The sequence below is a fragment of the Ambystoma mexicanum genome, chromosome 12, assembly GCF_040938575.1.
Source record: "Ambystoma mexicanum isolate Mex_15411 chromosome 12, UKY_AmexF1_1, whole genome shotgun sequence".
Lineage (NCBI taxonomy): Eukaryota > Metazoa > Chordata > Amphibia > Caudata > Ambystomatidae > Ambystoma > Ambystoma mexicanum.
The window spans coordinates 626919177-626944698 of NC_090936.1; the positions used below are offsets into that span (position 1 = coordinate 626919177).

Consider the following 25522-nt stretch of genomic DNA (forward strand, 5'->3'; position numbering starts at 1 on the left):
TCCCACGTTAAAGTCTCTCTTTCAAGTCTTCCAAACAAAGTTCAGCAAAGTTCATGCCGGTCTGTCGGGTTCAGACCTCTGCAAAAACACAAGTTCAACAATACTTGAAGGGGGCTCCCTTCCCCAAACCTATTACACTTCGGGTCTCACTCCGTCATGCTCAGACTGCTTTCGGATATTGAAGACTTTCGAATGTGTGTGGTTTTCTTTACAGACCTACATAGGACCACTTTGACTCATAGTTCAACGTTCAGCTGTTTACTCTCCCCTTCTCGCAGGGTTAATTTTGATCACTTTGCTTTTACAGTTCATTCACTTTATTGCTACAAAGAATTCACCTTTCACAGAGACTTTCGAGTTGGCTACTTGCTTTCGACTGGACCACTCCATTACTCAGCATTGCTGGTTTCACACCTATCTTTACTTCAAAGTTCATTCACAGGTCTGCCTTTCTTTGCGTCTCATCTACACGCGCGCAGCCTTAACTTGTGATATTATGTTGCAACTCCAATCTTTTCTTCTGTGCGTCTTTCTTTACAGTTGTCCAATTCACAAGTCAAGGTAATAACCCCAGGCTTCGTCTCGCCAACTATCCCGTTCACCCAGGAGGGTCGCTGGTATCCTTGAAACACAATGCAGCCTTCTGCTTTAGGATCCGGCCTACTACACGTGTCTTTCGTGGCCTTTTGGAGGCAACAACCAACTGTTATGTTGTGATGTTACGATTACTTGTAAAGCGCACGGTCGCCCGAAGGCATCATGGCACTAGAGAGAAAGTCACAACCCTAGGAATCACCAGTAGTAGGCCCTCCTGTTTATCAGAACAGTAGAGTTTTCAGGGCCTTCCTGAAGGCCAAATGGTCAGGGATCTGTTTCATTTTAGAAGGGAGCTTGTTCCATAACTGTGCTGCAGCCACAGAAAAGGCCCGACCGCCAAGACGGGAGCGGTGAAAGGGTGGAGCACAGAGTAGATTGGCTGACTCAGATCTCAAAGGACGTCTAGGCAGGTAGCAAGAGAATTTGGCGTACACTTACTGTAGGGAACTTCTGGGGTTCTCGACCCCATGCTCTCGTCCCGTGGTTCTGCTCCAGTAGGTTAACCTTCGCCCTGGAAGTTCTGCTCTTACTCGTGTTCCACCTTGCTCAGTGTCTCATTATGGATCGCCTTTTATCCTTGTGAGGAGAGCTAATTGATATCAGGTGTATGCACTTAAATTCAAGTGCCTGACTTTGCCTGACCCGATTAGCGTGTTGTGTCCTGTGCTATGTATAAGTGTTAGTCTCGTTACTCTCAGTCGCCCCTTTCCTCTGCCCAGTGTTTGTGTAGAAAGGTGGGTGTGGGGGGAGTTTGGATATCAGAGAATCCTAAAAAAAATAAAAAGAGGACGGATTAGGTGTAAAATAAATTGGGGACTACTGTGTCTCATCCTCGGCTGCCTCACCCCCACGCCCCGAAGGCCCCTCACCCAGAAAATCCTCCCGCACTGGTCCTCCACAAGGGTCTGGATCCAAAGGCTATGGCCATGCCCTGGCCACCTGGGAGAGATCCCTGGGGACTAGCAGGTGAGTCACCCTTTGGTTCTCACAATACCCAGGAGAGAATGAGATTTGCACATACCTTTAGGAGAGAACAAAGGTGAAGCAGAAGGTCCACTAAAACAAGATATTCAAGATCAGCAACCAAGTATTGGCCACATGGAGATTTCAAGTAGCCCGAATTATCAATTTTGTCAGCAAAAGCAGCCAACAAAAGATCAAATCTGTCATGTCAACTAGGTATAAGGGTTGGCAACAATAGGAAGATCCCAGTATCTTTGTTTATATGCCAAGCCAAGAACGTTTATGAGTGCCCCAACACAAAAGGTACTCCAGAAATCCCAGAAGGCCAGACCACAGTCCAGAGAAGTTCATTTATCATTAACAATCCCTCTTTTCAAACAGTCCCTTTAAAGTTAATATCCACAAGTCACTGAAATGACCAACTCTGGCAAAGATAGCAAAACAGACATTCTCGGCACATGGAGTGACTGAACCTCAAGTCACCAAGTTTCAGCACATTCAAAAATATCAACTTGCCAAAGAAAAAAATAATTTTCAGCCTAGGTTCGAAGCAGAATGTTTCGATACACTTTGCATGGTTAGTATATGGACGCATGCATGTAAATAATCCAAATGGCCATTTTCTTTTTGGTGAACAGTTTTTTCAGTGTGAATCATGATTATTTTTTCTTTAACTCTGTCTCTTGTGTGTGGTCATATTTCTGCTCTGTGTCACAGATGTAGGCTCCCTGTGACAGAGCAGGGATACAAACCGACATTGCACACTTTCTGCCTTCTCTCCCTGTGGGGTGGTCGCTGGCTGCCCTCACTCTCCCCTCACAGCAACCATTAATTCTACTGCTACATCTCAGAAATAAGGAGGCCTGCGGAGCGCATACCGTGAAGGAAAGCCACCTGGGCTACAATGCACTGAAACACTCTCTAAATACGTTTGGAACCATTATCATCCTGGCTGACGACCGCCATGGTCTTACTTGGCAATCTTTATCCAATAACTGGTCATTGAAAAAGCACACAGTGTGCTACTTCCACATTTATTCTTCAACGTGCCTTTCCTGCTCTAAGATGGCCGCACATTTGTTCCTCAAGTGTTGCCAAGACACCCTAATAAGGTTGCTATTGGTTGCCATCTCATCTTCCTGGCCTATCGGGAGCCGGGAGCCAGCACACAGGCCCTACACAAAAGGCCCATTTGGCCCTCTCCGGTGCTGGAGTGAGCTCCCCCTCCATGCCACAGCTCCTGTAACTTGCCCCCAAGCCCCCACTGCACAAACTAACTGTAGCATTTCAGGACCATGGAATATGAGCAACCGTGCTGTAACGGTAAGCAGCCCAGATCACCTGCTCCTGGATCACCATCTTTTATCTGGTTTGTCTGCTAAATACAGCCTCCCTTGCCCTACAGCCCGATTGCAAACTGCATCTCCTTCCCACTTGATTTGCCTATCTGCCCCATATATATGCCAAACCTATAAATACACTTCAAGGGAACCTTTTTCTATCTTTATCCTCCTTTGTGTGCTGTTTCTAGTGCTTTTTGTCAATTTCGAACCTAGGTGCGCTTTGTTATTTTTTTATTCTGTGCACAGTTTGCCTTCCTTTGCACACCACCTCCTCTGTGTCTGCCTGGCTGCTATATATATATATATATATATATACACACATATACATATACATATACATATACACACACACATCCCTCTCTCACTCCCTCCCCCCTCCCCCTTCCCCCTCCCCTCCCCTCCCCTCCACTTTCCCCTCCTTGCATGCTCCAACTCTCTGACCTAGTCTAATTGCTATTCTATCACTGATCCTACCTTTCAGAATTCAGGAAGAAAAAAGCTGAATAAAGCTCTCCTGGACTCCAGTCCGTGTCTACCTATTGTTGACACTTGTCAATGCCACTTCCAGAAAGACTATTACAGACATCCTCTTCACTGTCCCCTCTCCTGGCCTGTGGACCCCCAATCTTGGTCTCCACTCTTGCTTCCTTTTCCTCCTCAACCAATGATGGTGGCACCAGGTGGGAAGTACTCCTTGCTTACTTCTCATCCTCTAGGTGTATCATTAATGTCTATCACAATAGAACCATCATGCCCCAACGCTCTCAACCTACCATTCTCCTTCTCGACCAGCGCCTGTCTTCTCTTATAAACCTCCTGCCTTCACCTGCCACCCTTGCTTCCTCTCCCCTCACTTCTCCACCACCACCAATGGAGAACCACGCCCCCGTACACCGCCCTCGGACAACCTTTAAAGGTGGTAACTAGCTTCTCACTTAGATACTCTGAATGCTTGCTCTGCTTTCAAACACTCCTCTGACTTCTTCTTGAAGACTTGGACGTCCTTGCTATTAATGAGATGTGGTTCCATGCCAGCTCTGACTCTGCTCTGGGAGGAAACACCCCTCCCTGAGGGCTACAAAATCCTTTCCAAACCCAGACCCAACAAGCCTGAGGGTGGAGTGACCGTGATCTTCCCGGAGTGGGTCCCCGTTTCCATCATTCCTACACCTGTTTTGAATGCCTCATCTGTAGGCTTGGAGTCTCGCCAACTCTCGCCCTCACCCTTGCCACCATCTACAGACCCACTGGGCCCATCTCTCTCTCTGAATGGGCCAACCTCACCTCATCCCTTTCAACCTCTTCTTCCAAACTCCTCCTTGGTGACTTCAACATCCACCTCGATTATCTTGATTCAGCCACCTCCCAGTTCCAGGTCCTCTGACTCCCTCTCACTATTCTTTATTCCAGCCCGACTCACTCTGCTGACCAAACTCTCGATGCCCTCATCTCTGGTAACATCCTCTCTAATACAGTCACCACCCCCACCCCCACCCCCTCTCCTGGTCTGACCACCCTCTCCTTTTTCTCCCACCTGGGGACCTTTGGCACTCTATCCGACCCACCCCCTGCACTGCCAGCCTTCTTTGCAGTCATTCGACCGATGAAGCGAGGGGCAGTTGCTGCTTTTGCCTCCACCTTCATCCCCCTCACTCCTAACTCTCCCTCTGACTCGGTCCTTGCTAAATTGCACCTTGCCATCTCTAAACACCTTTGACCTAGTTTCCCCTGCCATGAGCATCCGCCTTAAGCCTCCCAACGAGAAAAGCTTGTAGGACTACGATCCGTTATATGATCGGTCATTCATAACGCGTCTGTACACAAGTGTTTCTAGGCGCGAGAAGACAAGGACGGGAGCTATAGGAGGACGAAACAATGATCTTACTAGGCCTTGTGTCATTCGGATCGTGCAAGTGCAGCGGGAAAGGGAGAGGAGAAGTGCCAGGGCGAAGGCAGGGGGAAGTGCGCAGAGGCCCGGAGGCAGTGCAATTGCTTGCAGGTCATAGACGAGCCTGGTGCCCACTGGGTTCAGAAGGTAGCCAGGTGACCAGTCATCACAGCAGGCAGTTGGGTCAACAAGGGGGGGAAAGAGATAGCAGAAGTAAAAAGGATGGTCTTGAGCTGCTCCCGGAACTGAAGGTGGTCTTGCTCGAGTTTTAGAGGGGCAGGGAGGCCTTTCCAGAGGGAGGTCCCTGCAGAGGAGAGAGATCTACCTCCCACTCTCTGCTTGGAGAAGCGTCTGACCATCAGAGAGTTGGAGGTAGCTGAGCGAAGGGCTCAAGAAGTAAGATGTTTCGGAAGAGTTTGATTTAGTGCGGGCCCTGGCCCCACACAGACTTGTGGACAATGCAGAGGGTCTTAAACTTGATCCGTGCAGCCACCAGAGCCAGTGGAGAGATTTCAGGGCTCGAGAGATACGATCATTGGGCTAGAGGCCAAGGGCAAGTTTGGCAGTCCTGTTCTGGATTAGTTGCAGAGGGCGGAGAGTAGAGGCAGGAAGGTTGGGAAAGAGGCTGTTGCAGTAGTCCAGCCTAGAGAGAACTAGGGCCCTAGAACATTGAGCTTCCGGGGGTATGGGGGAGTGAGAAAAGGAATACCACCTCTGAGGAGCTGCAGCCTGATAGTAGGACTTCTTCGAAAGGTCCGTGATGTGAGGAGAAAAGGAGAGAGTGGAGCCGAAGATGACCCAAAGGTTTTTTGCCTCACAGGAAGGCACAGGGAGAGGGCCCAAGGAATCAGCCAGAGTGAAAGAGGGAAAGCGGGAGCAGGGGTCTTGATGAGGAGAATCTCGGTCTTGCTGGCATTGAGGCAGAGATCGTTGCAGACACACCATTCCTGAATAGCGGATAGACAGTCAGGAATGAGCGAGAGAGAAGAGGAGGTAGATGGAAGCCCAAAGGAGAGCGTAGTGTCATCTGCATAACACAAAGTTATAGGACTAGGTAGAGATGAGGTGGGCAAAGGGACCACATAGGTGTTGAAAAGCCAGGGTGAGAGTTTGGAGCACTGGGGAACACTGCATGCGGAGAGAGGTAGTGGAGCGAAAAGGACACCAGTTGGATCAGAGAGGAACATCCAGGAGGAAGGTCGTCAACCGGGCGAGGGCCTGATCCGCGACACCCAGGTTCACATGGAAATAATTGATCAGGATAGCAAGGTTGACCATGAATGGTCTGAAACGCAAGTGCAGAATTGCTGAACGAAGTGGCAGGTACAAGGCTAATCCTCTGACAAACTGGCCTGCCGACTGCTCTAAAGGCAATACTGCTCCTCTATCCGCTACAAGAAGCGGGCCCACATCTAAACCCACAAAACTTGCCAGTCCACTTGCAGTCTCCACCTCTCTCCTTCCTGCCCAGGCTCTCAGCACTGCCTTAGCCTCTCACTCCCCATTAAAAACTCAGGACATCCTGTCCTCAACCTCCATCGCCTCTCCCACACCTGCTCCATTGGCCCCCCTCACTCTCCTCCCTCCTTTCCATAGCAAGGGACAAGATCTCTAAAGTGGTCCGCTCTATGAAGGCCTCCTCCTAACAGGTGCTCCCGTGCTCCCCTGCTCCTCCAAAACCATCAAGGATAACATTTCCTCTCGCCCTGGCTCTTGCTGACTTCTGCAACCATTCCATCGCCACTGGCTCTTTCCCTCAACCACTCCCTTGTACACCCGCTCCTAGAAAAGCTGTCTGATGACCCCCTACTGCCCAGCTAACTATCGATCTATCTCTACTACCCCCTGCCAGGGTAAAACTTCAATCTGGATTCTGGGCATCCAGAAGCACGGAAACTACTTTCCTGAACACCCGTGAAACCATGCTTGCAAATCTTGACTCCAACTCTCCTGCTGTTCTCATTCTCCTCAATCCCTCCTCTGCCTTTGACCCGGTCAACCATTCCATTCTCATGAAATGACTCAAACCCTCTGCATCACTGACCAGGCACTGGATGGCTGAACTCTTTCCTTACTAACTGCCCTTTGCAGCTGCAACTGGGCTCTTGCTCCTCTGCCACCACCCTCTCTACCTGCAGCGTCCCCCAGGACTCCATTCTATCACCAAGGCTGTTCAATATCTATCTTGCCCCTCTTGCTCACCTGATCTCCTCATTTCCAGTGTTATGCGGATGACACATCTTTCCTTCAAACTTCCCTCTACCCTCCCCCGCTTCCTCCTCTCTCATCCCTGACTGTCGGCTTTTCAGGCATAGTGTGCAGTGAATGAGCTCCGTCTCAATGCCAGTAAAAGAGAGATCTTCCTAATCAGGACACCGGTGCCCTGCTTTCCTCCTACCCTGTCCCCCCTCTTTGGGCCCTCTACCCCCACCATCACGTGAAGCTAAAAAGGTAATCTCCGACGTCGCTCTCTCCTTCATCCCTCACATCATGGACCTTACAAAGAAGCCCCACTTCCAGCTACACCACCTCAGATGCATTGCTCCTTTTCTCACCTTCGCCCAGAGGCTCAATGTCTCCAGAGCTCTGGTCCTCTCCAGGCTGGACTACTGCAAAATCCTCCTTCTCAATCTCCCCCTTTCCTCCCTTCACCCCCTCCATCTAATCCAGAACAGGGCTGCAAGACTGCTCTATGGCCTCCCAAGGACCGTATCTCTCCAGCCCCGAAATCTCTCCACTGGCTACCAGTGGCTGCAAGGATCAAATTAAGACCCTCTGCATCATTCACAAGGCCTTCTGGGGCCTGGACAAAACTATCTGACGCTCCCTCCCTAAATACTCACCTGCTAGAGCCCTACGCTCCTCTAATTCTCCCTGGCGATCAAACGCTTCTCCAAGCAGAGTGGGGGCAGGTCGCTCTACTCGGCTTGTGCCTCCCTTTAGAACAGCCTCCCTGCCCCTCTCAGGCTTGAACCGGACCTCCTTAAGATACAGAAACTGCTCAAAACTCTGCTCTTCAATACCTCATTCGCTTCCCTGCTAATCACTCCACTGCCGATGTGACTGGTGGCCTGATCCTCATGAATCTTACAGGATCCCAGGCCCTTCCTCCCAGTCTATACAAGCACCTCTCCCTCACTGCAGGCCCCTCTTGGTGGCACCCACAACCCACCTTCAGAGTCATCTGTTCCAGCACTTAGCCTGAGGTTCTCTCTTCGGCTCCCCTCAGCACTTCCCTCACGTGCCCTCCCACAGCAATTGTCCACTCCTCTGTTCCCTGTTCCATTCCCTTCCCCTGCACTTCTCAATGCACTTCCACGGCCGAAAGCCACTAGGACCACAACTGTATATTACGGTTTGCCTTTGTTTTTATTTGCGCTGTTCCCTTCCTATTTAACCTTGTGGCATTTTGAAACGCAATTCTCTTGTATCAAGCGCCTTACAAATGCTCACTAAAACAAAACAAATAGAACGTTCTATACTTAAATCAGAGTTCTGAGGAAGTGGCTTGGTCACAAAACCAGTGTAGACTCCAAACCTTGAGAAACCAAAAGAAATTACAAAGCACCTTTAAAGTAAACGTTTGACCAAAAACAAAAAATACTTATATATTGCGATTATTTACATGCCTCTATTAAAAGGATGCCACAACATTCTTTCAAATCTTTCATCCATGCAAAGAGGGTTTTCTGGGTACCTGGAGCCTTCACCCAACTCATTTTACCTGATATAAGCAAATATATCCAGTCTGCCACCCATGTGTTAATTCCTCAATTCTCCACACGCACAGCCCATTACCAGGTAAAATGTCCAACAATTGCATAGTGTTGCCATTCCATGGTCCTGCTGTGAAACCTTTCCAAGACCACTGTGGGGCTCCAAGTTGTCAGCCCCATACTAGTAACCCATGATTTCAAACAACTATTCATAACCCAGCAAGACACATAAAACGTAGGACTGAGGGCAGTCTCAGTGAAACGATGCCAATCTTATTCATCAGCAGGAAGCTGTTCACATATGTGACTCACTATTTCACCATTGAGCAGGAGTGCCTAGTCAAGTGCACAGTAGAGGCCATGTAGTATTTAGAATGGGGACAATAACGAACCGGTCCGGTTAGCCTGGGAAAATTATATTAACAGCTGAATCTCGAGGTAGTTCCCAGTACATCAGCCATTTAATTTTTTGTGCAAACATCAAAGTGGAAGCAAACATCTGAAAGCAGACTGTCACCTGCCCACTTCTTTTGAGAGGAGATGTATGTGTTGTGTAGTGCTCTTGAAAAGATTTGGGGGGGGCGTAAATCAGATCCCAAAGGCTCTGCCCACTCCATGACCCCTGGTCCCGCATACATGAAAAGCTAAGTACTCGTCCTTTATTTAGAAGAAGCTGTTTTTCCCCGTCGGAGGGAGACACGCTACATGCCACAGGGACAGTTTGCAATTAAACTATCCGGAAGCACGAGGATACGACTTATTAAGCTTGCATGCAGGGCATGTATATTAACCCAGTGTTGGAGTTAACCTGGCCGTGAAGTAACCGCACCTGTAACGATCTTTAACCCTTTAGGAAAGTTCAAAGGAACGACATTTTGCACGCACGTGCACTGACTTTGTCTTGCTATTTTCAGCTCTTTGACCTGATCGGATCCGGGAGACGTATCACGGCCCACCAACACGAAACGGCCGAAGGACCTAGAACTCCTGCAGAAGCCAGAGCGAGGTGCATCAGCACCTTGTGTGCATGTTATTGTTTTCTACCCTTACATGGGGTAATGTGGGGGAACTTGAGGTTTGGATATGGGTGGGAAGTGACCACTTATATGACATGATGTGGGAGGGCTTTGTTAAGCACACAGGGGGTTTGCCTACATGAAGTAATGTGGGGAAGGTGCTGAATTATCTGTGTTTAAGGGTGGCAGTGCCAAAGCCAAAGTTGCACTAGTGAACTAAACACATTTGGTTAGAGGCTCCAATACAAAGGCCTCCCATCTGTGTAACTCCTAAGAGAGTGATTGTTTGGTGTGAGTGTGCAAGGGCAGAGACACTACCAGCAACCACAGCACAGGAGTCGAGGAGCACGTTTCCCTAATTCCCCTTTCCCGCCCATTGTTATTCCCTAAACCTCTTTCCGGTTATCCTCAACTCCCTCTACCCATCCACTCAACGGACCCCAACCCTCTTTCCTGAGAGGGTTGCTGTGGCCTGCGGTTTCTATTTCCCAGGTGCCAAGACCCAATGGGGAGGGAGGAGTTTGTGCTGCCTCTGCGCCAGTCAAGAGGAGTGAGGATCTGACAGACACACGGCCTGCTGGGTAATGTAGTTTCCGGGCGGTTCTCCATCCCTGGCCCGCCTTGCCCCTGCAAAAAGGGTGGAAAACTTGCCTGGAAAAGCTGGTTGGACTCCTGAGGGCCTCCTTAACCCAACCCCCCCCCCCCCCCCCCCAAGGCCCCATCAGAGGCTGTAACCGACCCCATAGCCCCCAAAACACTCCCAATTGCCCCAGCCCTGACAGTATCTCCAGTAGACGAATTGGAAGACTGTCTGGGAGACTGGTCAGATCTGAAAATCCGAACCTGGCTGGCCACAAAGACAAATCTGACTTCCCAGCAGTAGTCTTTCTGTAGCCTGTATCTGATTAGAATCTGATGCTTTGCATACGCCCCCAGCTAGTGGTGGTGAGGAGGAGTATTACATCTCGTTTCTGCAGATTCGAAAAATGGGCATCGACAGGGGCGTACCATAACACTAGTCCTACTCTACGTGTCCCCATAATCCTTCATGCCTCGAAGTCCTCAGATTGCTTTTTCCGCCACTGAGGAAGTGCAGCACAGGTTTTGGCAGTGTCCGTATACAACGTGTTGCCCCTCGCACTTCTTTGGTCAGGCTACGGGACACAATCAAAACGACAGATGACGAGCGAGAGGAATCCTATTTCAGGGGGATTCAAAATGCTTTTCCTGTAATCTTTAATGATCCATGTTTCTAGATTGTTCTTAGTTAATAACATAAAAGCCATAGCTCGTCTGACAAGAGTTTTAACCATTTCCACCTATAGGGTTATCCAGAGGTTGGTGTGTGTGTATAACCACACCGGTCCCCTGGCTTGCCAATCCACAGCATCACATGTGTACTATTTTATATTTTACTGGGCCACAATGGCTATACACACATTGTTGATTGGTTGGTGGTAGTTTTAACATTTTATAAGTGAATAGAAGAGTAGGATGTAGAGTATCTACCCAACTACTTTATTGCTAATATTCGGAACTGTATATTGTTTGACTATTCTATTTCTTTTTTCTTAATCATTTTATTTATCATTTTGAGAATAAAACATACAAGAGAAAGGTTACATGTACATATCCATTACACCAGAGATATGCATTCAATGTGTATAATACTTATAATAACAATTGACTGAACCCAACCAAACAAATACAAAATTTAAAACCCAAACACACTACCACAAATCCCTATCTTATAGTAGAAAACCAAACATCAAGACAAAAGACAATACAACACCAACAATGCAACGCACAACAGAGTACGAAAATAAAAACCTCCATCTATCCCAGTCAAATAATTATGCATGAATCAGTAAACCTCAACTGTATTTCTAATAGTCAATTATTATCTCTATGAGAGAATAAATACACAAATTCTAAACAAGAGAATGGGAGCATTGTTAATGTGTGCATGTCCAGGTATAAAATACACTATTTTGCACGTTCAAACACTTGCTAGGTTACTGATAGAACTGTGTAGGGAAGGTATGGATGACATGTAATGTTTATCGTACACACAAGGGTAATGAGCATTGATACAAAGATTCACCCAGAAGGAAGACCCACAACAATATTGCTGTCCAACAGTAAGCCGGCTGGATGATCATCAGTAGTTCCTCTTGCACTAAAGTGCAGAGACCCAACTTTCTCCAGAGCCTTGATTTGGGCACAGCACTATTCTCTTCAGCAAAACCTACAACAGCCCCAGATGGGCATTTAGACCATCTTTGGGTGAAGGTTAGGCTCTGGCAATCAGGGTATGATGTAAATCATGACAATATAATAAATTTATTTAACACCGACTTGATCTTAGACAAGCTGAATTCTTATTGGACAAATGTGCATGAGACTGCAGGTTATTCGTTGTGCATGTGTTCCCCTTGTAAATTATAGCAGAGGCCTCAACTGTATGCCATTGCATTAGGGGATGATAATTTCCACTAGCCCCCTGGCCTCTGCCCCCGCACAGCTTTAACATAGTGCCCCACAGAATAGGGCAAATTCCCACAATAAAAAGAATTGGTCCAGCTTCAGAGTCACTGACACAGCAATCCTCCCTGTGCCTGAATGCGCCAAGTTGTATGGCTAGTATAATTTCTCTAAACTAGCCATCTTTGCTGGTAATTGAACAGTTGCTTACCTTCTAAATAAGATCAAAGTAATGCCGTTTTATTTTCACGTTTGTTCTGACTACGGTCTGCCGAAGGGCCATTCACTTCACAGCGCTTTGAGGGCATAACAATGGTAGTAGGAGTTATGCAAATATCAAGTAACCAAACCCAAAATACTATGGTAACACTTTCTTCTCCACCCGAGGCCATTCTGTTATGGCTCGAAAAGACCTGTTTTGTCAAGCTCTACTTGTGTGCGTCACCCCCCACTTATTTAGCACGGTGTTAATTCCTGGCTTTGACATCTCCATTAGCAGGCTTGGCTTTTCCAGGGCCCTAGCTGGTGATCGGCTGAAAGTGGCTCCATAATGATTATCTGGCTAGTAGCCACCACAACCCCCAGGAACTCTTGAGCACACCTGAAGGCCATCACACATCCACAGTATGACTTACCATAACCATCACCACAGTAGCAATGGCCTCCCACTGGTCAATATAAAACAAAAATAAAAAACTCTTCCCTTCTTTTAGATTTTCTTCTGGTAAAAACAGTGAAAAAACTACACATGAATCCCAATGATAACCATCACTCATCCTTATGTTTCCATTTCTCATGTTGAGCGTTAAGTCTATATGTTTCAGTCTCCCTGAATGCTCCCATCCTACCTCTTTGTAGCTTTACTTGGCCCACTTCTCACCACACAGACTACGGTCTGGCTGCCACCCAGGGTGGGGGTCACAATTCGCCTCGACACAGACAAGGCTCAGAGCCTGAAGACTACTATGGTGCTGATGTGCACAATATAAAGACAAGCATTTCATGAATGTATTTTTTCCTGTGTATGGCATTTTTGTAGAACAGGATACCGAAGCAGCCTGAACGTTCACTTCTAAACCAAATGCGTTATGAGACTTGTGGTATAAGGTCAGTTAAAAATGTATGCAGTATGGAACGTAGGCCCACACAATGGACTTAATTATATCAAAGATAGTCTTCTGAACACACTGGTTTAGTGGACAATTACTAATCTAATTTATTAGAAAGACAAAGCTGTTACAAATATAAAATATAAAGCCCATAGTGCTTTAATCCGATTGTACTTTAAAAAGCAATATGCCAAAATGGCATGAATAGCAACAATTGTACACGCCAGCTTGGCTCATGCTCTTATGTACTATTTAGATCATTGGATTTAGTTCTTTATCTCCATAACTGGGCACATTATATTTTGAGGCACATTAAGTCAGATTAGTGATTTTTCAAGTTGGTGCATTCAGAACAAGAGGAGGCTTCCCCGAGTTCTGAAGGTTGGGATTATTTCATACAGACAAACGTATGATTTACTAGCACCATATACTGGTTTCGCCAATTGTTAATTTTTGGTTAAAGGGTAGACTTGGAGCAGTGCACACCTTTCTAAAACCAAACATTTTACTCAACTTCAGGCATTGAACGACATGTACTATTAAGTAGAATTTCCATCTTGTGTGTTCTCCTCACTTAGTGAGTCACCCAGCACTTTTTGCTGGACTATTGGGTTTTCAGACAGAGTGGGAACCTTTCTCCTCACTCATTCTTTTACTAGGACTCTGGGAACGCTTGTTGCTTAACTTTGATGGAGTCAGCTTTCCTCCATCTTTTTTCAAATGATATTTGGTGTTCCCAGGATAGGGGGATACTTTTTATCATACCTATGCTTTTGTTTGTCAGATCAGCCGACCACGTGGGCAGTAATAACATCACAGAAAGAAAGTTGTATGTAAAAGAAATCGCTGCAAAAATGCTGTGGTTTGACCTGGTAAAGGCGTACCCATTATACCATTTAAGAGAAGCAGGGGTTACGGCTGTCCCCCGCTCCCCTTAAATGGTATAATGGGTCCAGGTGTTGCAGGGCTGTCCCCCGCAACCATTACATGGATTGCGGCAGCAAAGCCACAGCTTTTTGCCGCAATTTATTGTGTGAAGGCCATTTTTGGAGTGATTCCAACACATGGAACCTCCAGCCCCAATTTATGTGAAGGACTGAGGTGATGCATAATAATCCTTTTCTCACTTCTCCTATAACCTTCTAGTTACAGTGGCAAGCCTATCTGAGTGGCTGGTGGCAGTGGATATTTTCGACTGACGTTTTGTAATTTTGTACACGCAGGCTTCTCTCGCAGCTGCGCTAAAGGGCACATGGGCAATGGTTCCTTTTTCACCAACTCACAATGGCTTTCCCTTTCTTGAGCTTTCCTCTGCTAACCTTGGTGGGGGAAGTTCTGCTCACTCCTTTGTCTTCAATGGGATCCCATTGGGAAGCCTGCCCAGAGGCACCAGTGCATCTGGGAGGACAGGAAGCTGGGAGGACACTGAAACGCCCCAGGTCTTTGTCCTCCAGTGTCTCTGCTTCGATCCAATTCCAGCTGGGTGCATGGCTGTCCCTTTGGGATAGCCACCACTGTGAGGGCTCAGAAACGCGAGAAGGATACCTTTGTGAAGGTTTCTCAACAATTGTATTATATCATAAGGTTGTATGAACGCCACACTATCCCTACCCTGGTGAGGATTTCCTTGCCTAAAATACACTAAAGGAAACACTCTAACAAAGGATATCTGTCCCTCGCACTAATACATACAACAAAGAACAAGGCAGTTCAAAACAATAATGATTGAATTCCTAGTGCAGCCACAGTCTCTGTATCACCTGGGTGAATTCCCCTTCCCCAGGTTTAAACAGGATTCTGCTTCACAGTTCCAAAAAGAAAAAAGAAAATCCTGGTTTGCAACACCTGTTCCAACACAGTTCTGTGCAACTTCATCGTAGCAACAGAAAGTTCCCACACAGAAAATAGAAGGCTTTTCCTCTTCCTGGAACACCTTTTTAGTTCATCAATAGCAACAGTAATTATCTTGGTCAGGATGATCTGCCACAATGGATACATTTCATAGAAATGAACTTTTTTGTGACAGCTTTAGCACCATACACAACAACTTGTCTCTGTCAGGACCGTCTGTAGCACTTGTTCAACTTCCATCTGGTTTACTGCCATGCCAGACCTACTACTTCAAAGGTTTGCCACCCGGGTATACTCCCTGCCCGAACAGTGTTTCACAACAAGTACATTTGTGGTTAAAATCAACTGACGATAGGTTCACAACAGCTTCACAGTATTCAACAAATTGCAGCTTCAAAATGTTCAACAACTCTCCAGGGAAAACAAGATTCACATTGGTCCTCATAATTTTCTGTAAAGAATACTCCTCTCGTTCAGGATATCATTTTCCAGAAGGGCAGCCTTTTTGCCACTCTTATTTCCCCCACTACATAAGTAACCAAAGACTGACAGTGATAGGATCTTTCCGCTGCTCCCTTGCTTTGGCAATGTCAGTTTACATCAGCTTTTACCAGATGTTGTACAAAGGATGGGCAACAAGTTTCACATCTTATGAATCTTTCATTAGTCCCTTTCTGTTGTTGGCAATATTTGCTAGAGTGTATTTGCCTTGGCTTTAGTCTCTCTTGGCTTAGGCAATGCTAGTAGGTATAAACTCAATGTCGCCCCATCGGGTTGCTGGGCATTCCACAGACTCACACGTTTAAAGTTAGTCATTTGGCTTTGTTACATAAGACATGCAGCTTTTTACTAGTTCGGTATTCAGAATTGCCTTCTGAACCACTTCCACTCATACACGAGTGCTGCTTCTGAATAGTTTGGTATTCAAAATTGCTTTCTGAACTACTTTCATTTATATGAAAGCGTGGCTCACTTGCCGAATGCCTGCCTGAGACACGCAAGCAGGTATGGAGCACTCTGTGGTCACTACCAGCTTTTGAACTCACTGGGTAAGACAAGCTCCTCCATTTCCCTTGCAAGACTTCTGCGGCTCCTCGTGACCCGGCAAACTGCTTCTGTTAGTCTGCCTTTGTCGGAGCCACCTGCAATTGGAGCTCATCTTGCTCCGGAAAGCTCTCTGATGCACACCAGCCACCAGAGACAGCATTGAGGCCTTCAAGTACATGCCAGCCACCAGAGACGGCCTCCTGGAAAGGAAAGCTTTGCTGCTTCTCGCTGCGCAGCCTCTGCAGAACAGGTCTTCAGAGGGCAAGCTTCTCTCTCGCAACCTCTGCACTTCAGGTTTCGAGAGACACAGACCTTCTCAGGACCGGCAGCTGATATCTGCCAAAAGATGGTCCCCACGTCTTCCCTCTCCTTCAGCTACTGCCTGCACGAACAAAGCTGCTTCTTGCTTCCTCTACTCATCTCTCCTTCTTTTACCTGCACCTCAGGGGGCCCTTTAAAGCCGTTCAGTCTCCCTCAGGTGTTAGTAATCTGTATTAACAAGCTGGCTACTCCTGCAACATTGTACCACTTCAGCACTCTTCTTCGTCCGAGTACTTAGGGAATTGTGGCAACGGTCTGTTTTCTCATTTCTATCATTTTACAATAAGCCATTAGAAGAGTAGGGCTTTGGGGAAAGTTGAACAAGGGGGGTTTCCCATTCCTCAAGACATGCTTGCCCCCTCACATGATCCTCCTGCAGAACATCACCCTCAGGGTTGGGATCAGAAAGTCTGCCTTTCCCCGTCAACATGAGAAGGGTCCCAGGCCAGGTTTTCTGGGGCGAATCATTGCCAATTCATCACTCCACCCAAAAGGTTGAATGTTGCATGCAAGCCGATTGGCTGGGTTCCTGCATAAAAGACAAGGGTCTTGATGTTGAAGCCAGAGTCGTCCACTGGAAGGAACATTCCAAAGAAGGATGCCTGCAGCCAGCTCCATCGACCGCCTACCCGACTGAGTGAGTGAGTGACGGTTGCAGCTCCAGCCCTTTCTTCTAAGCGACAGGAAAGATCCAGACTGGACGAGTTCCTCTCTTGGACTGGTGGGTCTAACCAGTCTTGAGACCATCTGCAGTTTGAGCCATCCCACGCAGTGGTGCAACCTTCCAGGCATGCAATACCCTAATATCCTAATATCCTGGGACCTCTGGCACTGCTGCTGTGCGTCGCCTCTTCGAGCATGGTTTTAGCTGCAAACTTGTGGGCATCTTCCCGAGCCTAAAGAGAATCCATCCTGATCATAGAAGTCCCTCAGAAAAGTCGAGGGCCAAGAGAAGGAAGAAAGTATGCAGAGTGACAACCGCCGCTGCTCCCAAGCCTGTGTTGAGCCTCAAGTGCCACGAAGATCGTCTGCTGGACATCTCTGACTGAGTCCGAGCATCTGTTCCCACCAAAAGTTCTTCATCCAGCCACCAAGGCCAGATACCCAAACCAGAGCTGGTGTCGTTTTACAGTGGGGACCCGTCTGTGACATCGCTCTTCTTCATCATAGAAGATACTGTTTAACTCCTGTGTAATTACCTATGCAGTTTTTGTGTTGCTTTTCGCTCCTCCTGAGCTTCGAGTCATGTTGAGTTGGACGACCCAACAATGTTCTCCTGTGCCCAAAGAACCCCAACTTCAGGTGTCCTAGTTAGTCTCCCTGGACCCTTTGAATCATAATTTGTCATCTGTGCGTTTGAAAACTTTGACAGCATCCGCCTTCCTTTGTTCAGCCGCCCACTGGTTACTGGTCCTCCAGTGCCCCCATCTGACTTTTTGACATTCCCTAGATCGGGTTGGATTTAGAGGGAAAAAAAAGGCTTTCCTAGAGTTAACTTAACAGTATTGCTGGTTCAGTAATTGTTGGTTAATGTATGATTTGCTAACCTAAAATTACTTTTGTACTTACCTGATAATCATCTAAAGGTCTACTGGTTAGCACGAGTATTGATGCAGAAAATATCTAGTGTAAATATTTATCTGTGTGAACTGTTTATACTTACCTGAATGGTTTTGAATTTAACATTGCCTAGTATATATAATAATTTTGATAAATATACTAAAAGTGTGTTCAAAGGTCTTCTTACTCAATACAGCCCTTCTGCCTCCTAGCCCTTTTTCCTCCTAGACTAAGCCTGGCTGCTCAGCCATTGCTACCGACATATTTGTGTAGTTCAGGTCTTTACTAGTAGAAGGTCTTCATTACAATGAAAGCATTTTTCCTGAGTGTGAACACCATGCATATAGGAGGTACTGACAACTAATGCAGACTAAACAGGGCATCAGTAGTCTATGGAATCTGATTGAGGGCTAACACATACAATTACTCAGTTAATTGCCTATTAGGTTACCAATGTTTGTATAGGAACTGTCAATCTTAAGCAGCAGTTAGGACCACTGGATTCAGACTCCTACCGGCCCAATGCTCCTTTCCTTTGAGGGAAATCTGGCTTGCCACTCTTAATGATTATTCTTTTTGTATTGGGCATGTTGTTTCTAATTGCTCCTCTAATGTAACCCCTGCCAATCTCAACACATGCTCCCCAATGCACCATCCAGTAGTAGCCACCTTGGCTAAAATGTAAAACTGTAACGTGTAAAGTTTTTCCTATTATTTTGTTTTACTTGTAGGCATTTAGGCGAGAACATGCCTGGCACCAGCATACCCCAGATTCCTTAATTCATATTAAAGTTTGATAAAGGATAGACTGATTCAAACAGGGCTGCCCAGTTTCAAAAGAATTGGACAGCATAGCCTACACATTTCTTAGAGGTCGACTACTTTGTTTTTGTGCACCTGTACATTTTACAACATTTTATTTGGTCCATTAAAAAAATACATGTTTAATATGACCCTATGGCAGGTGAGGGCAAGTGAGAGGATCTGCCATTAGGCGAGCTAGAAGAAGTCCTTCCATCAGGCACATTGGTGAAGATTGCTCCTCTCCCCTAAACAACGAATGCCGTATTTCCCCCTCTTTGTTGTCTTCAAAAGTCTGAGGAAACCGAGGAAATCAGGGTAGGGGCATTGCCACAGCATACAAATCGATGCTGCGAGTGCTCAGTGATAGCCTTGAATAGCTGCAGTCACTTTGCTCCTCCCTTTGCTTGACCCTTTTGTACACAGCCAATCATTTTATAATGAATACCGCGATTTTATTAAAGCACTGATAGAGTTGTAAACCCAGCTCTCATAACTGTTCCCTTTTTCATAAGGGATGTGTTCAACACTGTACACTACTAATGCTGTGGTCATGAAGTGCATAAAAGTTTACTGCAACTGGAAACATCTTGGGGATGGCATGGAGTGCCTTTATCAGGAATGGAAGGGTGGGCACCACCATTTATAAATAACAAGTGATCATTCAAAAGAGATTGGATCACACAGAGGAGCCGTTTGCCTCGCTTTCGATCATTGTATTAAATTTGAATTATTACTGGCGTCAGCAAAGGTCATGCCGTGCTCCACATTCAATGCATTAATCACATACGCAACCATCCATTACAAAAGTGCCTGAACTGTCGTTATTGGCCTATTGTTAGAGTACGTCGCACAGAGGGACATCCCCCTGCAGGGATTCATGGGGTGCCTTCTGCCACTGTCCAAGGCATAAAATAAGCAGTGTTGCCTAGAAATTTGCTATGCAATTCTGTAGGTTTGCTAATAAATTAATTTGACACTTGCGTAGCACAGCTACCCATTTAAATGATCGTGTTCAATGAAAGCACAGCTCAACCTACATTCCTCTCATCCTCAGGGCTTTCTCCACCCTTTGGTATCTGTTCACTGCATGTTAATGTTAAAGGATATTTGTACCGCGCACTATCACCACCGGAGTAGTGCCCTGGCGCTCGGGCAGCTCTGAAAAAGTGAGCGGGGCGAGTTAGTGGGAATAAGCTGGAAAAGTGCAAAAGAGCAGTGATGAGCTGTTGGTAGCCTCAGCCTGGTGGGTCCGTTGGCTCGGCTTGGGGTGTTTTATGGTCGGTAGTCGTCATGTGCTGTTGTGCAAGTCTATGTGTGGTTTGTTTTGTTGTTGCAGTGTGGTGAAGTTTGTACGGATTGTTGCATTGTAGGCATGTGGTTGTGTTTGGTTAGAGTTTGAGAGGTGTATGCAAAGGGATGAAATTGTTAGTGGATTGGTTAATTGGCATTGCTGTCCTTGCAATTGTGTCTAGGTGCGATGCTTGCCATCATTCACTATTCCATCTGAGTGTGCCACTTGCTAATCTTCAATATCCAATCTAGATGTGAAGCAGGCTAGTGATCATGATTCCATCCAAGACTGGCACTTGTCATCATTCACAGTTCACTTAAGTGTGGCACATGCTAACATTCATAATCCAGTCTAGATGTGACGCAAGCTAAAGTTAAGAATTCCATCTGAGTGTGGCACATGCTAACATTCACATTTATATCTAGATGCGACGCAGGTTAAGTTTAAGAATTCCATCTGAGTATTCAAAGGGGCTAACAGAGAGAGTGCAGCAGTACCTATCTACTCCACTCTTAAAAGTGCCAATGGTCTGCGTGGGAGTGCTAGGCAAGAAAAGTGCTTTCTTTTTCAATTAATTGAAAACAAGAAGTAATCTGGATGTATTAAGCAAACTGTATCCTGTTTCCAAAGACCAGTATGTATTTACTTATTATTATTATTTTTAAAGACAGTCCTGCAATTCCAAAATATGTAAGATGATATACATAAGACTTAATTACAGTATTACTACTGTAAAACATGGCATTGCCTCCAGATGGGGCTCCGAGTACCAATAGCCATCACTTTCATGGGTGCGCAGGGCTGCAATGCTGCGCTGGAGATTACCTGGCTCAGGCTTGAGGGCCTTTAAGTGGCCCTCCCCTCCCCAAAAGGGGAATTAAAGCAGTATTGAAAACAGTTGATATCAATGACAAGCAAGGGCCATCTTGTCCACCTGAAGTTAACATTAACCCTGCCTGTTGCAACACGATACTACGCATTTAGTCTCCAGCTATGACTTTCCTATAACATTTTGAACTTTTTCATTCATGAAACTTGTGAACTTCCCCTTACACAGCAAATGAGGGAGCAACCATACAATATACAGGACACTGCCCTGTTCAACACCAGCTGAATCCAATTGCCCAGAGCCTTAGACTGATAACTGATTTTAGAGCCGTTTTATCATATCTATTTGTGTCCATTCATGGAACTAACCTGAACATTTTCCACAGACGCATCTCATTAATCTCTTACTTCAGCGGTACACAAAAATGTTGTATTGTTCCTCATTTAATGTCTTTGGTAGAAATAACTTCTGGTGACATTAGAAATATCCATACAAAACGGCTAATCAAATACTATTGTTTGCTAATCAAGAACATTTTAATTAGCAAATTTAGCTAATCAATTTTTGAAAACTAATTTATGCCTTGCTGTGCCCATGACACAATTTTGGGGATGGCATGGAGCGTCTTTCATGCCAGAAAGCAGATAATGCAACATGTTGGATAGGCTAAAAACTTGCACAAGGGCAGCGATGCTTGCTTTAATCAGCATAGTGGGCAGTTATAGTTTGCTTTTAGGTGTACCAGCAATCGAGTGGGGGTAAATTTGTTGGATGCAGCTTGCCGAGATGCAGGGTATTGCATTGTGGCAAAGGATACATTGGGTCGGCTGTTACTACAAATATTGTGTACTTCCGACAATGTGGAGAAAGACCTAGAAGTTGTGTTTGTGTGATATTTAGTCTCCCTGTGTTGTGCAGGACACGTTTGGGTTCCTTTAAAGACCAAACAGCTGGATTCCAAACAGATTCTTTCACTTACCTGCAAATCCTTTTTAAGTTCCATCAGGCAGTGCTGTCAAATTCTGCAAACTACAACATTAACCTCTGACAATGTACAGGTAACAGAACCATTGGCAGCAAAATGTGATCTATGGCAACATTATATACACAGTAAGAAAACCTGGTAATTGCACAGTAATCCTACCTGCTACAGGTATTCTCATGTTTGAAGATCAAGCAGCTGGTGTACGAAGCCTCTGTGTACGGAACAACCTAGAAATAATACACACAAATGTTAATGCTGAAAGCAATGGAGCATACGAAAGGATATTTAAGAATGTGAAACACTAAGCTTTTGCATTTTTAGTCAACAAATGTGACCAGAATAGTGGTTTAGTACGGAACCTTACTGCATCCAATGGAGGGATTGAAATAAAAATCTGATAATCAAGAGTGCAGATTCTAGATATCGGCCTCACCCATTAACTCGGCCTGTAGGGAACAAGGCGCTGGTACATTGTGTGACTCCCACTCAATTTTTGCTAATTATGTACGACTTTAGGCTTTAAATCCTTTCTACATGTGTCAATGTCACACACAGGTGACGGCACTAAATATTTTTCATAATTCTGCGTTTGGGAACTCTGGAACTGTCCAAACGCTACAAGTGATTTTTCAAATATGCAAAGAATTTTGCAAATCTGTGCTCATAATAAATCTGCATTGAAAAAAAAAGGCTGTTCGCTTTGGACTACCACTACACATAGGTATTGTTTGTATGACAATAGTTGGCTTGGAGTGTTGAAATGAGCACCTGGTAGCAGTTTGGTGTCAAGTTGACCAGGTGCTACGAACAGGATGTACCTAGGTCCCTGCAATTTTTAACCATGTAACGTACCCAATACAAGCGGTTGTTCCAACTAAAGGCATTTCTTCTCGGCAGGTAAGAAAACCACCCATTTTTAATTTTTGGCTCAATCAAATAAATTGAAAACAACAATTTTGTTTACGGAATGGGCGATTGTAAAAATGCTCAATGTCTTCTACCTGTAGGGAACTGTTTATTTTGTTTGGGCTAACAGCTTTTGGTTGCTTTGGTCATGCACCACTTTTAAATTAATATATTCTCACACAACAGTGGTCTTATTGAACCGGTCTCATTACATTTAGCACAATGCTAATTTCTTCACCCACGTCTCTACAGCTCCTCAACATTTACTCCCCCCACACAATTACTTTTTTCCATCCTCCTAATAGACCAGTAAACACATCAACAGCCACATGCTGATCCCCATAATACATAGAATTCAAGGAAAATATTTTGAAACTTACCCCAACACAAGCTATAGACCCAGTAATCCACAACCTCCATTGCAGACTTACCAATGCTTGAAACTTTGTGGAGTTTGAGGCATGCAAGTGAAATAGAACGCATCAGAGGATTAATTAATTACAACTAAAGGGAAAATCATCTGTCTGAACGGCAGACTAAAAAGGTTTTAATTTGCTTGGTTTCGGTTACAGAGGAAAATGATGCATAATGATGCATTCAACGTTTTTCAGCGAGTGCAAACTAAGGAAGTTAAATTATAACATTATTCCAGTTTAACGACCAGCTAAGAGAAGTCGTATGCCAATTACAGAATAAAAGTTTCCCAAAGCATTTGATAAAGGAGCAAACAGTTATTTTAATTGTAGTTTTTATTGATCTCAAATTAAACAAAAACAAATACACACTAAAAAGTAAACAAAATATTCCTTTTTCATCATAAACATGCTTTTAAAAAAGGAAAAGGATAAACATTTATTTGTGGCGCAAGAGAATATCCAGATTAAATTAAAAGAACTGTTATGGAATGCAGATCCAATCACTACTGATCATTCAATGATATAGTAGATGTTTGAGATTTGGGAGCAAAAGGGTTTACTCGCTCGAGAAGAAAGGTTTTTTGAAAATCAGCATTCTCATCTTTCTGTATTTACCAATTACTGAAGAAATACAAGTCAACTATGAATGACTTTAATTTATTAGCGATACTAGACACGACCCATTAGGACTTAATTGCATTATTTAGTTCCATTACTTGGGAAAAGCATTATATCATGGCCACACTCGACATAACTTCATTATATACTGTGACAAAGCCACAGTGCCAACATCGCACCAGGCCCGCTGTCTTAGAACAACACTGTCAGGAACCTGATCCTTCCTACAACCCAACTAGTTAAGCATGATGAATGATAGCCAGCGCAAGGCAAAGCATTTGTGCAAAACACAGGGAAGGCCTTCGCAGAGTAACCCCACAGCATTCTCCCCAGAGTGCGCCTCTAAAAATCAGAGCCAGAATTTTAGGCAGACCATTTCAGATCTATTCCCCAAACCCCTCTGAGAGAGCAACTAGTTGGGAACTACTAGATGCCGTATAAACAGGGTATTCGGAACGTGTTTCTCAAGATGCATCAGGTATAGAAATACAACACCTGGAGCCAATTACAGAATGTCTTTCCGGGATTCAGAAAGATTCTATGGGGGAATCACTAGCACATACAGAGTGGCCTCAGTAAACAGGTGCGGATCCTCGAAGGCAAAAACCTATGTTATCCCAACTCCCTCTTCCTTCACAAGCACTGCTTCTAGGAGGGAGAAAACAGGTCTCTCCCCCCTGCAGCTGAAGCATTTAGGGAGAGAAAAGACCTTCCCCCAGCCAAAAGGAAAAACGATTTTGCACAGGTGGGAACTTACTAAAGTTTTTACTCTCCTTTCAGATGACATTTTAAACACCAGCAACCCAGAAAGCCCAGCAGCAAGCAAACAACAAACACAAAGACAATCTCCTTCCCCTGGCCCAGACTAGTAAACCAATTAACTAATCAACTGAGTTTGCCTCACCAAAATCAGAGGGTGGCGAGGGCTTTCAAAATGAGGCTAATTTCCACAAAACGTTTCTGAGGTGGGAGCCGAGGAGAGGCGTTTGTTGAGAAAGCTGGAGAGCACCAAAGAAGGGGGACCCCTGAGCCCAAAAGAGGGGTGTGCAGCAGTGAGGGGGTGGGGAAGAGAGCCCCTTGAACCCAGAAAAGGGGTAGGATCCAGTGAGTGTGTTTGTAGCCCCTTGAATATAAGAAGAGGGGTGTGCTCTGGTAAAAAGATGAGCCCCTGGAACTCCAGAATAGGAGTGTACTCCAGTGAGAAGGCCCAGAAGGGGTGTGTGCTCCAGTGAGGCGAAGAGCCCCTTGAGACCAGAAGAAAGACACTTGACCCAAGAAGAAGAAGAAGAGAAGGACCCAAGAGAAGGAGGGGTCAAGTAGTAAGAGAGAATGACTGGATCCCTGGAAGAGGGGATATCTAACAGAAAAGGAGCCCCTTGCACCCAGAGGGTTTGTGCTCCAGTGACTGGGAGGTGAGAACCGGGATCCCAGAAGAGGGTGTGTGCCACAGTGACTAGAGAGAGAAAGAGGGACTTAAATCCCCAAGAGAGATGTGCAACAGAGGGGAAGAAACACTCGGAGGAGGTGCCTGAAAAAATAACCTGCACGGGGTCACAAAAAAATGAAGATCAACGCCCAGAGGGGGTGAACCTGAATGCACTAACCGGTAAAGGGTCACCACAGTAAGAAAAAAAACTACAGGGGTGAACTAGAATTGAAGGATTTGCAGATTCAAAAATTGTACACTTGAAGAACAAACATTATCTTGAACATGGCTTTGCTGGGAAGGGTCAGTAGCCCCTTTTGAGTAGAAAAATCAAGCAGCTTTGTTGTGGACT

At 45.5% G+C, this 25522-nt stretch overlaps 1 protein-coding gene across 3 annotated transcripts in view; it reads right to left on the bottom strand.

Annotated features, from left to right (window-relative positions):
• The window catches only part of FAM3C (FAM3 metabolism regulating signaling molecule C), a 655720-nt gene that overhangs the window by 521579 nt on the left and 108619 nt on the right, over positions 1-25522 (bottom strand). For all 3 annotated transcript variants that reach the window (XM_069629081.1, XM_069629083.1, XM_069629082.1), the window contains exon 2: positions 21964-22031. In XM_069629081.1, coding sequence (XP_069485182.1) covers positions 21964-21982 — 19 coding nt within the window. In that variant the 5' untranslated portion in view covers positions 21983-22031. The remainder of the gene's footprint in view (positions 1-21963; positions 22032-25522) is intronic.